Below are 16,356 nucleotides of genomic sequence, written 5' to 3' on the forward strand. Positions count from 1 at the left end.
TCATAAGGGCAGCTCTGTCGAATAGCCTCATGCAGCTCCATACTAAGATAAATGCAATGGCCATTGCCAATGAGCCACTCTGACTCAGAGTTGGTCCATCGCTGGGCAGTTTTCGACTTTCAGTTGATGCCGAAGTTTTTGAACAATTCTCTCGACTCACGATGAAACGAGTACAGCTTTTTCTTAGAATTGGGTTCTGATGGCTGTTTACTTCGAATAGGCAGAAAAGGCGCTTCCACTCGCCCTTGCGATTAGCGAGTACATGTGTATTAGATCCCAGGCATTTTACTTGTAGTAGCCCTCTAGGCCTGCTGAAAGTGGATGCTTACTGGAGACTGGCATCTTCCACCGCATCTCATCCAGCAGGCTTGCTTGATACCCTTGCTTATCAATCCATCATGCGAGGATATAAGGCCCGAAAAAAGGGATTATGCCGTACGTCCACATCCCTGTCGGAACGGGCACTTCATTATTCATTATCTAAAGAATTTGATATCATTATTGTATAAGGCGATATCACAAAGGAGAGGAAAATAAAAAAAAAAGGGCGAGATTCTGCCCCCATAAAGGATCAAGGTGCATAGGCTGGATCACAGTTCCAGCTCTTTGGGAAAGGTGAAGAATCGACTTCGTATCCGAAACTTTTGCGAAGGATTCCAATATTCCAAGGATTTCCTGGACTCGTTTCCTTTTCAGGAATTTGAGGTCTAGCCATAGCGAGAACCGTGTCTTTCACCAGCTACAATGCTCAGCGGGTAATCCATCAGGAGCATAGTGCAATACACACACTGGCTAAAAGGTCGATGGTTATGGTCCATTTTCATTGCACGGGTTTCCTGGCGAATCTGTCGGGGAAAATCCATGTTGTACGCGCACAGTGCACACCCTGTTTGCAAATTCGCCGAAGAATTTTTTTTTTTTTTTTTTAAAAAAAAAAGGGGGGGGGGGGGGAAATTAAATAATAAAATAAAATGGAAATAAAACCATCCAATACGGAGTACTCTGTATGGAGTACTGCATTGCTGAATGCGACTTTAATGAAAAATTAAAATGAATTTAGGTCACATATCTCGAAGCCCATGAGAAATCTCCCACCACCGGATGAAGCGAGAAAATCCTGTTCGACACCCTCCCCCCAAAAGCCAGATTCACTGGCAGGGGACTCCGGGGCAGGCGTTTTTGTTGGCCTCAGGCCAAGCAGCCCGTTCGTTTCATGCGCAAAGTCTCCTGAAAGAACTTGTTTCAAGACTATGATCAGCCGAGTCTGCCTTGTTGCATTCGCTTCGATTTCGAAGTGTCTGCAGAACCTGTTTGTAAAATCGAGAACCGTGACTGTGGCGTTTAGCGCTGCTGTCGGCAAAACACATGGCGATTCTGGAAAACTTTCGTCGATTCAGCCACTGACTCGTGTAGAAAAGAGGCTGAAACGATATACAAGGGAGAAAAAAAAAGAGTTCAAGGCGTGATGTTGAGACGGAGTGGAACTGGCCTAGGGGTGGTGAACAGTTCATGCAGGAGTCAATAAGTGACTCTCGCATCCCTCCAGGTTTTCCTGGTGGTTGCATTTATCACTCTCTTGTCCGGGGTAACTCTACAGGGCGCACGCAGCCCAGAATGCACCTCCAAAGCCATACATACATAAATATATGTACGAAGTACGCCATATACATCTGCTCCCTGTATTTCGACGAAAGGAGTGAAGCAATGATTTGCTCCTCTCATGCATAGAAGGTCGATCAGTGTCAGCAAAATCTCGAGGAGCTTTGCGCATAAATTTGATTTTCTTTCCCCCTCGAAAGCCATCGGCTGCAGGGAAGCCGTTTCAAGTTGTTCAGGGACTAGGGCGAAATTCGACCACTTAGGTTGCAGGATTGGTGGGCAGCGAAGGCAAAAGCGGTTCGATCTATGCCGATCGCGGTTCGTGTTGTGCCACTCGATCTCAACGGCGAAAACGCTTTCACGAAGCTGGAAGGTGATTTGGTGCTCGTTTTGAGGGCAGTGGGTTTGCCCACTTACTAGGAGGACACTATGTTATGCACGGGGGAACTCGTTTATAGTTTGTGATAGCCATGGATAGGTGTCTGTTTGGAAAACGCCGATCAGGGCTGGAAAGCTGATGTTTTGATCGACCATGAAATATCGATCTGAAAGGCGGAATTTACGGAGCACGCACTGTGTCGTCCGGCGGGAAGGGAGTGCTGAAGAGAGTTCATGTCTCATGCTGCGCTTTCTACTGGTAGACGGCTGGCCGAGGCTGTGAGCCGTTTTCAAATCCATCTCTTCTGGAGTAGGGAATGATCCGCAGCTGCATCGGTTTGCTGGTATTGAGGGGTTCGAGCAAACTGCGGGATTCTCGTGCGGAGCCTTTCGACACCCAACCGCGTCCTGAAGAGGGGAAAGGGGAATGTGATCATAGCGTCCCTGCGATGAAGGGTCGAACCGTAGGGTTGACGATGGATGGGGGGCTCGATTTTTCCGAAGAAACTTTCATGTGAGTGTCTGCTCGGAACATGTTGAACCGCATACGGTCTGAGCCCTCGTTTTCTCCAATCCTTCGAGATGCAGAAATGGCTTCATGCAGACACATCGACGGATGGGCATGCATCTTTTTACGTTGGACGAGAAGCATGTGGATTGAAAGTTCGGGAACCCTCGTTAAAGCCCAGCAGCGGGCCCCGGGTTGAACTGAAACTGGGGAAGGGAGAGTTTGTCGTCTGGCGATTTCGACGCCCTGGCGAGATCGAAATCCCGAGGATCTTACGACGGTTGTGTTTGTGGACAGTCGCCTGTGGGGCACAACCATCAAACGGCACGAAGGCCAACAGAGCTAAGCTTTCTCGTCTTCGCTCACCGTGGGAGGAATGTCGTTTTCGTGTCCACAGTAGTGTCCGTTTGCTTGTGGCAATCGAGGATGCTCGTGAAAAAGCGATGTACGCCACGGCTCCCGTGGCATTCTTCTCAGGACGGGGACGAAAGGGTAAGGTAGAACGGTTGTGAATTGAATTGTACGTGAGTGTGTGTTTGTACTTCTGGATTGTTCGAAAATTTCCGACCGCGTCCCATCTAGATTGCTCCCCCACTTGGTCTCTGTGGTCTGTATGGAGTACATTTGCGCCGTTCATACGGAGTACATCACCAGCTGTGTACTCTGTATGCAACCCGTACGGGGGTTACGTATGTATGTTTGTATGTACATACATATAAACTGTGTGGAGGATGGAGCTGCAGGAGAGGATAATGCTGGGCGCCCGTCGCTGATTCAATTTTCCCGGTCCTCTCGAGGTCGAGTCCGATCTCGCCGCTTCCAACCCGCTCCTGACAAATTACTGCCGTGGCCATGGCGTAGGGGTGGTTGCGGCCAACCAAGCTCTCTCATGGACGCACGGATAAAAGTTAACAGCGACGTCAATCCTGGTTCCCACGCCCGTGTCTCCCAAGGTCAAAGATCGGACGGGTTTTCATCTCATTTCAAAAGCAGAGGCATTTGCAGGGTGTTCCCGTGTCCGCGTTCACTCATCGCTGAAGTGCCCGTGTGATTGGGGTAGAGATCAGCATAGATGCTTGTCATACATGGCGGTGCAGTTACAATAAGCATAGATAAGTTTCAATAGTCAGTCGATAACTCTATCAGGATCTTCCTGCGAGACACATTAAGTAATTTGTAAACCTTGCCGAAAGAGAGGTGAAGATATAATTTTCCGGGGACGAGCGTATCGAAAGTATGTATTCCATGACTCAAGACTAGATACATGTAAAACCCCTGGCTGAGGCGGGTGAGTAGCCAACCCAACGCTTTTCGAGAAAAGGAGCATATATGTTGCACTGCATGCTGCCAGGGCGCTCCATATGGTGAGAGTACCAGCCTTATACAGTCCATTCAATAATTTTTTCTTTTCTTTTCTTTTTTCTTTGGTATCCCTGGGCCCCGCCAGGAAGGAGTACTCCGTATTATACGGAGTATTTGTCTGTGATCGCTGGAAAAAGACGAAGAGGAAGAATATATTCTTCAGTGTGAATCCGTGCTCATCATCATCCATAAGATTGGCGGGAATTATTCCGGCTTCTTGTTATTTCTTTTTTCTTTTCTTTTCTTTTCTCTTTTCTTTTCTTTTCTTTTCTTTTCTTTTCTTTTTTTTTTTTTTTTTTTTTTTTTTTTTTTTTTGGCTCGTCAACTCCATTTCACCGTCTCACCATGGAATGAGGGATAAGCGGTGCTGCCGAAATCCCCTTCGAGTACGACACCCCGGGTGGGACAGCGGAGGCGGAATTAATGTTGGCGTTGGGTGCACCCAGAGCTGGACGGTTTCGTCATTCTAATGTTACTCCTGGAAGGGATACTGCAAGGAACAGGAACAGATACGTGAAGATACGGGCCACCCCCCTGAGGTTAAGGCTGGTTCTTATGACAGAGGAAGACCGGCCAACCTGGATTCTGCCAGGGAATGAATGTGATAACAGTTCGTGGCGAGAGCTGAACCGTTCGACCCTCTTCGCAAGGTGCGCGCCTCTTCTCTTCACCCACATGTCGATCCTGAAGCCCTTCGTCCAGCACAACTTCACACCGTTGTCGACAAGGCGAGGTAAGATTACCGATAGCGATTACAGAGGTAATTACTGGGAGATACAGGGACACGCAGATATTACCGCTAAGACGGACCTAAATGGGCTGCCCCGGGAACTCTATTCATGCTGCTTGGCCAATGGGATGGTGGCGACACCACCCTCGACCGGTGTGGCCCGTTGGTGTTCCCCTGTTCCGGCATCATGGGCGCTGTTCCGCACTTTTCCTAATTGATCGGCAGCTGGTTGGAAAGCCCCATGCCAACGCCCAATAGGCAGCCTCAGCGCCCCACAGCACGGTGGAACGCATCGGCGATTGGCCGGTTCGCCAGGGGCCATCCAGCATCCCGGGTTCGGTTGAAGCCATGGGCCGTTTCGCCAAGCATCCTGTGTAAGTGCGAAAAGGTATGGGAATTACGAATGAGTCGTATTGACGTGCTGCATTGCCAATCCACATTTCACGGCATTTTGTTTTGTTTCCCTTCGAAAAAGACTGGGTATTTTATTCCTGGCCGATCAGAAGTCCGTAGAACTCAATTCCTCGTAGCCAAGAAGCGCCTTTTTAATCGCGCTTGTACGGAGCACTCTATCCGGTGACTGTCACTGTTGATTGGGAGACGCCATGAAAAATATCCACCCGTTTGTATATGTATGTATGTAAGGCAACGGTCATGGAAATATGCTACGCATAGGGTAATGTATCACGACTCGTTTCACGAATTTTTCAAAGGCCAATTGCCCGCTCTCTGAGAAGTGACGGACCCATTCGAAAGACACCCGCTGTGCAGCGTTCTGATATACCGTATAAGATAATAATGGCTCAGATAATCTGACTGTTGGCCGGGAACGACCTGCGTTTTCAGTTGCATTGGCATGCAGAAATGCATTGTTGCATTTTGGCAAAACCCCCAGTTCTGGCCCGTTGCCATTGGCTGAGCCGTCCAAAATACCTTGGGGGATGGGGAAGGCTTGCAGGGTTATCCGCTTTCAGTCTGACGACGCGGTGGGCTCATGAGAGAAAAATAGAAACCACTCTCCATACCAAGCAGAAGGTTAATTAGTACCTTTGTCAAACTCGTGGGATCGCTGGCTCCCAAGATGGCACGCATGAAATATCTCGAATTGCTAGGGTTTCACCAACCACAACTGAGGAAATAGGCGAAGCGAGCAGACAAGGCACTTGGGCGAATAATAGAGCGCCCCGCGGCTTAGAGCGTTTACCTCTTCTGCTTTTGCCCGCAACTGCTCCTCAGCTCGAAGGCCGGTGGACGCAGACGCGCGCAGCGAGACCGCCGATTGGCCGCGGTGCGAAAACTCTCGTGCTTCGATACCGGCCCATCCATACATACACACATTCCGCATAATAGTTTACATACGGAGTACGGAGTACACAAACATAGTTCCATCCTTTCCCGATACGCCCCCATGTGGAGTTGGCCCAGTGGGCATTCTCAGGCCGGCGGGATGGGCATCTCTCACCTCTTCACAAGCAGGAATCACCACCATAATAATCACAGCTAGGCCAGGCAGACTGTCGTTTCTTTTTTGTCTTCCCGTAAAGAGTAGAGAGTCTGGGTCAAGCAAAAAAAAAGGAAAATATGCCGCTACGGACATATACATAGGAGCGGACTTTAAGGTCAATCCTGAACCATTGCATTTTTTTTTTCCCGTTGAACTCTCACGCTCACTCACTGTGTCATTCTCTGCCTTGTCTCGATCCCACGCTCTCTTTTTTTTTTTTTTTTTTTTAAAAAAGAGATTTGACCGTTAGTCTCTGCTGTCTCTATCACTACTGTCTCTTTTCTCTCTTCTCTTTTCAATTCTCCTATTATTTTAAGCTGCATCCCGTTCGTTATTTTAAAGTCCATCGAGGGGCACTTCTCTGTCATTCAATCCGCACGACAATACATTCCTCTCTCCCTCTTCGCCTTTTTTTGCCCGACTGCAGCCCGCAGGACTAACTCACAATCCCTGCTCCTACTTTTTCCTATTCCTGTTCAATTCCTGTCCCATCCCTTCACGCCCCCGGTTCTCTCACCCTTCGAGCCCGTCTTCACGGTCTTGAACCGCCGTAGATCCAAATTGATCTTCCCTAGCTCCGCCCACACCCCGGCTGGGCCAAAGGATACTACCGGGGCATTTTCCTTTTGGCTTGTGAGGTCGAACGTGTTGCCCTTGTTCCTGGTTGCCCCGAATCTGGTAAACCCGCTATCCATGATCCCGGCTCTCTGCTTGGGGACATGATCCAGGGCTCCTGCTTCCTTTATCCTGGACTTATTCTCGCGTGGTCGAATGCGGAGGAAACCACAGCGCCCCTCACAGATTCCAGTTCCCCTGCACCAGTTATTAGGATCGTGCTACCATGTCGTTCCTGAACGTCGACACCGCATATGGTTCCCCCCGGCCCAACACCGCCTCGTCGCAGATTCTCCTTTCCTCCTCGCTCTATAATGACCAGGTCTGTCGACAACTCCCTCCTATGTCATCATCCTCCACCTTGCCAGACACTTCTGCAGGTATCCGACTACGCTCCAGGGCTCATAGCCCAAAGCGGCTTTCCGTCTTCAAAAACCGCTCTCGCAGCAATACCACCAATTCAACCTCCTCCTCATACCAGTCTCCTGCTTCATCAATGACTTCAATTGATGCCTCACCGCGAAGATCTTCTCAAGACGGACGCACCCTCTCCTCTTTCTTTTTACCTGGCGAAAAAGAAGGCCTCGCGAGGTCATTGATTTCGCGTGGTAGCCGTATCTTGAAGCGTCAAGGAAGCAAAACTAGCCTTTTGGCTCAACAGACAATTGAACCGGAGGAAGACATGGTCAGGATCAGAGGCCGAGAGAGAAGCAAAGACAGACTTGCGAGAGAAAGGGAAAGGCTGGATGGATTGGGTCTCTTCTATCGGAGTCACCGGACCCGACACAGCGACATGCGTATGTGAAATCTTCCATCTTCCTTTTCCAAGATTTGTGGCCTCTCCGCTAACCTGGCCTGCTTTCGGCAGATGAATTCCTGAAAAGAAATATCTCTGAACCATTTGACTTCCAACACGTCACGCATACCCACCAGAGCCAGCTGCCTCCCATCGAGTATACCCATCCACATGATCTGGCTACCGAGTTCTCCATTATTAGGGCTTCCCAGCGGCCAAAAACAGAGCTCAAAGGGATCAGAGCGGAAAGCCTCTTCTATCAAAACCTTTCTTCAGAAGACCTGTCAACATCCAACCTTTCCACATTGGCCCCTGACTCGCAATCTCTATATACTCGAAGCCCTCCTCATTCACCAGTTCGATCAGAGACGCCAAGGTCACCGAACAGTCTGAGCAACAAGCGAGCTTCTCGCTCCGTTGAAAATTTCTCCCGTCCAGTTTCACGGGTGAACAAACCAACCCCGGCACCTTGCATCATTCCGCCACCTCGTCACTCGTCGAAAACTGCATGCTCCCACCGGGCCGATCCAACTTCGCAGACTATCGATGCATTGTTAGGGCACGATTCTCCGCCCCCAGTCGCCGAACAACCATCGCAAGATTACTGGACGTCAACGGAAACACAGGGCTCTTACCATGACGCAATGGAGCATTTCCCCGACGACGTCGTCCACGCATTCACCACGGACGATTACTCCCCAAAGATGCTCAGAGCATCGCCGGTCGACCATGTGTCCGGGCTTGCAAACATCCCGGAAGAAAACGAGTCGTCTTGGCGCAACAGCCACGCGGGTGCTCAGATGGTGGGTCATGTCACGGGACTCGCTGCTGCTCCCGAGCACTTCGGCGAGCCTCTCCATCCGCCCTTCATCGACCGGTCGCCCGGCCCAGAAGACGTGCACTCGCCGATACTTGGACTGTTGGAGGATGCATGTGAAGAACCGTCCGTCACTGATGACAAAGCATGCATCCCGCATCCCTCCGTGAAGGTGCATCACCCCTTGGAAGACTCTTGGGAGGATGACATTGACTACTGCTATGAGCACGCAGCTGAGTCCAATTCGAACTTTGACTGGCAGCGAGTGTCTCTCGAAGAAGTACGTGAGAATCTGGCTGCGGCGTCTCTTAGAGACAATTCTGTGCCAGCTCGTAACCAGGAAAGCCCGCAGAAGCCCAACTTCATCTCGAGACTCGAGCCATCAAAAGACTCCAAATCCGTCCCAACCACGCCAGAGCCACAGGCCGCGTTTTCTTTCCCACGACCTGGCAGTGTCAGCCCAGCTGGGTCGGCTCACTCTTATGACTATTTCACCAGCCCTGGGAAAAAAATAGGCAAATACAGGCCCGAACTTTTTCAAGTCGTAGGACAACCTCTCGAGGGTCGGTTGTCGCCGCTGCCAATGTACGGTGGAGTGATGCCCGATATCCAAGAGAGCGACGAGGAAGTCATTTACGCTCAGCCAGACGATCAAGCGACATCCGTTCGCAGCAGTTGCTCACCTCTTAGCAAGTGCAACTCTCAGGAGAGCATGATTTTATCCCGTGCTGCATCAATTGCTAGAAAGCACCGCTCATCTACATCGACCAATAGTGTGCCGGATTTGGTTCATAGTCCAGGTGGCAGTCGTGATGCTGCTAGTCGCGAGAGCACAAGCCCCTTGGTTGAACAAGCCAAATCCTTTGTATCGCGCTCGCCCGCATTGACTCTCCACGCTCGACCTAATAATACCCTGGCTCTGGAGGCCAATACCGCGACGTCGCCTTTAGAAAGCACGCCAGTTGCCGAGAAACATTCCGTCCCTGCAGCTCCTTTCCATGACCGAGCCAAGTCTGAATCGATTCTGGATACCTTTGACATGGGAGCATCTATAAAAAATGCAGGTGCTGCTGCGAGAAAGCGCTCGTCCACTTTTACTCGTGGGATCAATCATCGCAAGACACGGACTTCGTACTCTTTGTTCCCTTCGGCAGCACCGCCAACTCCCAAACAGAACTCTTTCCCGATGCATTTCGAAGCGCACTAAGTGGATTCAGAACCAACGGAGGAGATATCCAAGTATCGAAGACTGTATCACATTTGCTTGTTTTCGCGTGTTTGGCTGTTTCTGTTTTCCATCCATTCACATTTCTCTTTTTCCTTCTTTTCATTTCATTTGACATGACCCAATTTTTCGATAGACATGCCCATGGAGGCATTTCCCTACCCCCTCACCTCCCAAGTTTTGCCATGCTGTACGACTTGATGATCCACATAGTTTGAAACATATCTTCGCCTGACCTTCTGGTAATGTCTTTGCTTATTGTTTATTTCTATTTTCTCTGGCTATCCTTCCGATCTCCGGAAAGAGAAAAGGCTCAATCACCTGTACTTCACGGCTGCGCTTCGAAAGAGTAGGCCTTGATATTCTGCATCCACACATCTTTACTTTGTACCAAAACCATCTAGACGGTGCTTTCTGCCCTCCTGCGAGGTGCACCAAACGTTCACACGATTTTCCTTTCGTTTCTGTTTCATTTTTTTTCTTTCTCTCTTTTTATTTGATTTTTCCAATGTGGATCTTGTCGAGGCATTTTCCCATTTTACTCTCGTTTACATCTTTTCCCGCTTGCATTGTTGGGCCCTTGAAAATATATATAGACACTGGCTGGTTTTGGAAGCGCTTTTGTTTGGACTTTTGGTGTCTATATTTTGCATTTGTTTCTTGTCTATCGCTTGCATATGTCCTTGCCCTTTTTTTTTTTACCCCATCTCACTGCATTAATCGGTCACACTCGTTTTAGGAGGACAGGTGTCAGGGTCTTTAGCTGCGGAGGGAGGTGTGTGGTGGTCATAAAAATTGGAAGGGAGAGGTACTTTGTGGAGACTTTTTCGTGCATTCGGGTGAGGTGGGCGAGCTGGAGGATGGAGCTGGGGTGATAAATAGCCAATTTGAATTAATCAGTTTGGCTTCGCAGTCTTCGTCTCTTCAATCTTCATGGAACATCCATCAGCACCGTTATTTCATAACGAGGTGTTGACTGTCGCCCGTAACTAGTTAACGTAATCCGCAACCGAGCGGGACAACCAAGCGAGCGGGATACCAAAATACACATACAAATCTCAACTTTTTGCTTTCTTATATCTTAACAAGTTTATGTCTGATCATTATAGAATGAAGAAGATACTATACAGATATAATAAACTTCGTATCTTTTGTGCCGGTTAGCGGGGCGCCCAGCCCGCCGAGCGCTGTTGTCGTTGCCTAAGGTGGTTAGGGTTTAAGCCCTCCCCGAGTGGTTATTGCAATTAAGCTCGTTATCTGCTCTAGAGTCTACATCTATTATTCACCTGCAAGCCACCATCACTTTCGTCTATTCCCAGCTCTTACCATAAACGGGACTCGTATGCAATCCATCTAGGATGAGAAAGCTAGGATATAGAGAGATCGAACAAGAATACTAGAACGAGAAAGCTAGAACAAGAGTACTAGAACAAGAATACCAGAACAAGAAAGCTAGAATGAGAGTACTAGAACAAGAATATTGCCCGGCAAGGGGTTTGAGCAGGGATGGGCAATTGACTTACAAAGAATATGTGCCCTCATTTCGGAGCGTGCTGCAGCAGGCGATGGTCATGTGACTCCGATCCCCTGCAGCTCTCTTTCCCCTTCCTCTCTCTACATCTTCATCTTCAGCTTCATCCGTAGAAACATAGGCAGTTGCGCGGCTGGCATAGATGGTCCCCGCCCGCGCCCATCATCGCCACCATGCATCTCTGGAGAAAATCATCAACTTTTCCGCCCCCGAACCCTTGACAGCAGACCAGCGCTCCCAGGCCCGTGACAGGTTCTATGCTGTCATCAATCATTTCAGTGCCACTGATAGAAGGGTTGGATACAGCCGCCCGCTACTTGTCCGGTATACGTTTGAGTATGCACGCTCTGAGCTGTCGCAGGATATCTTTCTGCGTGCCTTCTTTGAATTTATGAACCTGGGTCTTACCAGTGATGATGATATTGATTTTGATGACGATCAGCTGGACAACGGTTTGACCACTTTTGCAGACTTTCTACTGGATAACATTTTTCTACCCCGTTGGGTCCCCTATCTTCCACTGTCTTGATTCTTTGATGTCTGCTAACTCCGTGCATTAGTTAAGGCTTCTGGTCACCACACCGCCCAGCCCTCACCCGCTCATCTGTCAGTTATTCACCGAGCGCAAGGAGGAATACATGAATTTACTGCCACCCCTGATCGACTCTCAGTCCTTCGAGGTATTTGCCTTATCCGTGACCGGAATCGTTGCGTGATTTCGCGCATATTCGATCAGGACGAAGCAATAAGTCGTCTGGAGCGACATGGGAATAATGCTCGGGACGACGATGGGCAGCTACTCCTTGGAGAGGAATTTCTGACTCTAGAGGTGGCACACATACTTCCACATGCCCTGACTCAGGCAAAGGCAGATTCTCAGTTGGTAAGCCACCTTGCCACGAGGACCAAAAGAAGAAGAATAACAATAATATTTCCATGGGTAGGACGATTCCAAAAAAGCTGCCCTAATGATTCTCAACATGTTCGATTTCAATGTTTCACATCTGATTAATGGTGTTGATATCGATCGGCCATTCAATGCTATAAGTCTTACCCAGAATCTCCATGGCCTATTTGGCAAGTTCAAAATCTTCTTTGAACCGGTTCCTGGCCAGAAACATACCTATCGAATTGATTCCTGCCTCCCCCCGGGTGCCGTACGAGCTGTCCCCGTCACTCGGACCCTCTATCTCACACCTGACCGCTCAATCGAACCCCCGTTGCCCCGGCTCCTTGCGATACACAGTGCCATTTGTCATATTCTCCAGCTCTCTGGTGCTGGGCAATACATTGACAAGATTCTCCAGGATCTGGAGGAGATTGGGACTCGAGAGGACGGGTCAACCGACCTGGGCCGTTTAGTGAACCTGAGATTGGGTGGTTGGCTAGACGGCGCCGTTGATGTCCACTGATGCTTTATCGTTTGAGTTGAGCATAGAGTTGCGGCGCACTTGTATTTCTTTTTTGGCTCCGGTCGCTAGTCGCCTGCTTGGTTTGCTCGTTGAATGTTTTCCGTCTCGATTGTGTGAGGACCGCGACCGCGACTCCCTGCTGACGGAGCAGGCGGAAGGTTGTTCCGAGGCGAAGCCCTAAACCCTAGGTGGAGGATTCACTAAAGGGATAAATGTTTCTGTGACATGGAAGCTTATTGTGTGTATATAGTGAGCCCTTACCCTGAACCCCCTTTCTAGAGCCTGTCTTAGTATTTCATTATTATAGCTACCTAGTTGGCAACAGGGATTCTTCTCCTACAGTGCCTAGCTGAGCTTCTAATATAATACTAAGATCTACAACATCTTTAGCTCTTTGAAGATTCATAGTTAAAGTCTCCAACAAACCAATGAATAAATGAATGAATGAATAGATGAATGAACAGATGTACAGATACTGAATATCAAAATAATAAGCTCAAACTCTAGCAAAAAGATCTGGAGATTGAACTAGAAGTTCATAACATGAAAGCCAGAGAACTTATATACTTCTTATTCTGAATGGGCACAGCAGTCATCTTACCTCAGAATTTAATCATATCTGCAAGAAGAATAAGATTATTTCTCTGTGCATGCCAGTACATTTATTCCACCTCTTGCAGTCTCTCAATGTGAGTATTTTTGCAGTTTTGAAGCAGACATATAGCAGTCTAGTTAAACAGTAAATATAGCTTGGAATTAACACTATTAAGAAGACAGATTTTCTGGATGCCTATTCTACAGCACATACAGAGATCTGGCTTCATGACTACTGGAATAGTCTTATTTAACCCAGATCAGGTTCTTCAGCAGCTGGATATTCAACTCTGAATCTCTACTCTCTCAGCTAGCCAATCTAGTAACTCAGTGTCATTTCGGATCCTACAAACACCTCACAACCCCCAGCAATTGCATAGGCAGGTGGATAAGATCAAGAATCTTATGAAGCAGGGGCTTGAAAGCTCACTCCAGGGCTTAACAGAAGGATTTAATCAAATTATCAAGACCTGCAAATATAGATTATAGAATGATCAACACCACTATTATAAAAAAGCAATATCAAGATATATTTGCTGCAAATGAGAAAGAGAAGCAAAAATATACAAGATCTAAGCACTAAATTCAATATGAAGAAGATCTAACTAGAAAAAAGATTACTGAGCTTGCCATTCCACCTGCTTAACCTGTTAAACAGTCAGTCACTCAACTTTCTAAGTCTGCAGCCTCAGAGCCTGCATCACATTCACAGGCACCATCAAGCTGTATGAACTGCCATATTTTAGGCTATACAAGAAGCTGCCGCAGTCCTATTACAATGTAATTTAATCTATTTAAGGGTTGTTGAGTGTAGTTATTTCAGGTTAAACATAATCCACAAGTGAGCGAAATCTGCAAGCGAGCAAAAGATTAAATTAAGACATCTCAACTAACTAGAATTAGTTAGCTGGGTGGCAGGTTGTGGCAGGTTACTACCCAGGCACCCCATGTAACCTGGTTAGACAGGGGGTTAGTCAGCAAGACTGCAAAAATAACCAGGTTTTCTGGGGGATTGGCATTATACAGTTATCTTGGCAGTTACATACTAGCTAGTATAAAGAATGGTGCTGAGTCAGTTATTTAGATCAGTAAGAGCTCTTTATTATAGAGATCTTTCAGACAGCACTGTACAGCTGGAACAGCAGTATCAGAATACATCCATCAGACAATTAATTAATCATCTGTAATAGCTTAGATCAGCAGCTGAAAATCTTAGAAAAGATTCTATAAAGTAAATAAATATAGATTCTGTAGATAACTAGATATCTATATAGTATGATTATACTATTCTGTATCTTATACAGAATAGAGTATATATATAGCAGTACTGCTTAGCATCAGTATCTAATACAGTTATAATACTGTTCTGATGCTCTATTTATTTATATACATTATATTAATATATTATACAGCAGATAGTATCAGAATTAGTAAATAGTAAATTAAGTATTATCTTGATAATAGATTTTCTTTTTCTTTCTTTTTTTTCTTTTCTTTTTTTTTCTTCTTTTCTCTTTTTCTTTTACTTTAGATCTGTTCATTAAAGTCTTTATTATTATTATTATTTTACTTCTCTTATAAGTCTTTCTGTAGATTATGCATCAGTTATTATTTATTAATTATACAATAGCAAGCTGACTAACTTATAGAATAATTTTATAATTTTATATTACTATAATATTTTTTATTATTAAGATCTCTGCTTATCTCTTTCTTCTTTCTTCTTTATAAATCTAAGAAAGAAAATGTCTGTACAGCTCTGTATATTAGTAAAATACAAGAAGAAAATACTGACTTGTTAATATAAAGTACTTGTTTAATAAACTCTCTTTTATTCTAATTAGATAAAGTAGAATCTTACTAAAGCTACTGTCTAAGCTTAAACTAATAATTAATTACTCTATTTTTTTATTAAATAGAATCAGCTGGCTCTATATATTTACTTCTTTTAGTTACAGTAACTGCTTACTTAATCAGAAAGAAATATAAAGTTTATTCTTGAATAAATTTTTCTCTATCAGATTAATATGCACCATCAGTTATATATTAATATAATTCTGATTCAGTTATGCAGAAGAACTTTGTACTGAAGCAGTATCTATAACAAATATATAAAGATAAAGCTTATAATTTTATTCTTATTATGCTACTATATATACAGTTACTTTAAAGATATATGTGAAAACTATAAATAGTCAGACTATATATTCTGCTACTTTCTGTATGACAGGCCAGAATCTGCAGTAAGATATAATAATAAAGAATTAAGTTTATATAAAGCTGCTGATCATTTACATATATTAGATAGCAAAGCCAGTCTGAAACTATCTTCTGCTTATCTAATTCTTCTTCTTAAGAGTGGAACAGCAAATAATTTTATTTATATTAAAATTAATTTTCTTCTGCTCTGCTCTGGAGATTCACTATTAGTCTTTCTATACAAGATTGAGAAGTCTGAGAAGTTAGAGAATAACTCTTAGAGTAATTCTATTATCTTAAACTAGATATGCATGAACTTTTTTTTCTAGCTTGTCTGCTTTCTTTCTTTTTTTTATGATTTTTCTTAACTGCTCTTGTCTAGTTATACAGACTCTATATATAATATCTGAATATAGTTTGCACTTCTATACAGTATTTAGAACCAGTAACTCTAAAAGATAAAGCTAAGTAAATTACTATTATATATTCAGCATCTCTTCTTCTTTATCTTTCTATTATATAACAGGCTGTACTGAATATAATAAATAAGATTTATTATAATAAAAATCAGAACAGTTTCTTTTTTACTTACAGCATTCTGAATAATCTGTTTAAACTAAGCTTTTTACACTATTATACAAGCTTTAGTTTCTCTACAGTAGTACTGCTACTGATACTTTTCTGTCTCTGTCTGTTAATATAATTAATAATTATCTTTCTTCTGTTATAAAATATTCTCTCTGTATTATCTGGCTGTTATTTTACTTCATACAAGATATCTAGACTCTATACTAAAGAGCCACTTTTCAGATTAACTATCTATTTCTGCTACAGATCTGAAACTATAGTGATTGTACAAGAAAGCTAGTATATAACTGGAACAGAGACACTAGCAAAGACTAAAGCTATCTCTAATAAACAGACTGGAGCTTGTGCTTCTCTAAATACTATAGAATTACTATCTCTCTCTTCATCTTTATTTTTAAAGACAGCAGCTGCTGTCATCATTCTTTAATCAGCAGAAAATACTTATATAAGAAAAGAAATCTGTTTACTAATTAGTACTTCTAACTAGTTATTAATTTT

At 45.2% G+C, this 16,356-nt stretch overlaps 3 protein-coding genes across 3 annotated transcripts; 2 read left to right on the forward strand and 1 right to left on the reverse strand.

The window, feature by feature from the left end:
- Window positions 1–2,410: 2,410 nt before the first annotated feature.
- Window positions 2,411–3,339, reverse strand: CIMG_06232 (uncharacterized protein; the record flags this gene model as incomplete). Its single annotated transcript, XM_001242335.2, has 3 exons — window positions 2,411–2,685; window positions 2,762–3,029; window positions 3,199–3,339. The coding sequence occupies 3 exons, from the start codon at window positions 3,337–3,339 to the stop codon at window positions 2,411–2,413; spliced, it is 684 nt and encodes a 227-aa protein (XP_001242336.2).
- Window positions 3,340–6,134: 2,795 nt separating this feature from the next.
- Window positions 6,135–10,611, forward strand: CIMG_06233 (uncharacterized protein). Its single transcript, XM_001242336.2, has 2 exons — window positions 6,135–7,493; window positions 7,565–10,611. Exons 1-2 carry the CDS (start codon window positions 6,923–6,925, stop codon window positions 9,514–9,516), a joined length of 2,523 nt encoding a protein of 840 aa, XP_001242337.1. The 5' UTR covers window positions 6,135–6,922; the 3' UTR covers window positions 9,517–10,611.
- Window positions 10,612–11,174: 563 nt separating this feature from the next.
- CIMG_06234 (uncharacterized protein) lies at window positions 11,175–12,865 on the forward strand. Its single transcript, XM_001242337.2, has 3 exons — window positions 11,175–11,565; window positions 11,626–11,948; window positions 12,010–12,865. The coding sequence occupies exons 1-3, from the start codon at window positions 11,208–11,210 to the stop codon at window positions 12,475–12,477; spliced, it is 1,149 nt and encodes a 382-aa protein (XP_001242338.2). The 5' UTR covers window positions 11,175–11,207; the 3' UTR covers window positions 12,478–12,865.
- Window positions 12,866–16,356: the final 3,491 nt, after the last annotated feature.

The sequence above is a fragment of the Coccidioides immitis genome (genome assembly GCF_000149335.2).
Source record: "Coccidioides immitis RS genomic scaffold supercont3.2, whole genome shotgun sequence".
Taxonomy (NCBI): domain Eukaryota; kingdom Fungi; phylum Ascomycota; class Eurotiomycetes; order Onygenales; family Onygenaceae; genus Coccidioides; species Coccidioides immitis.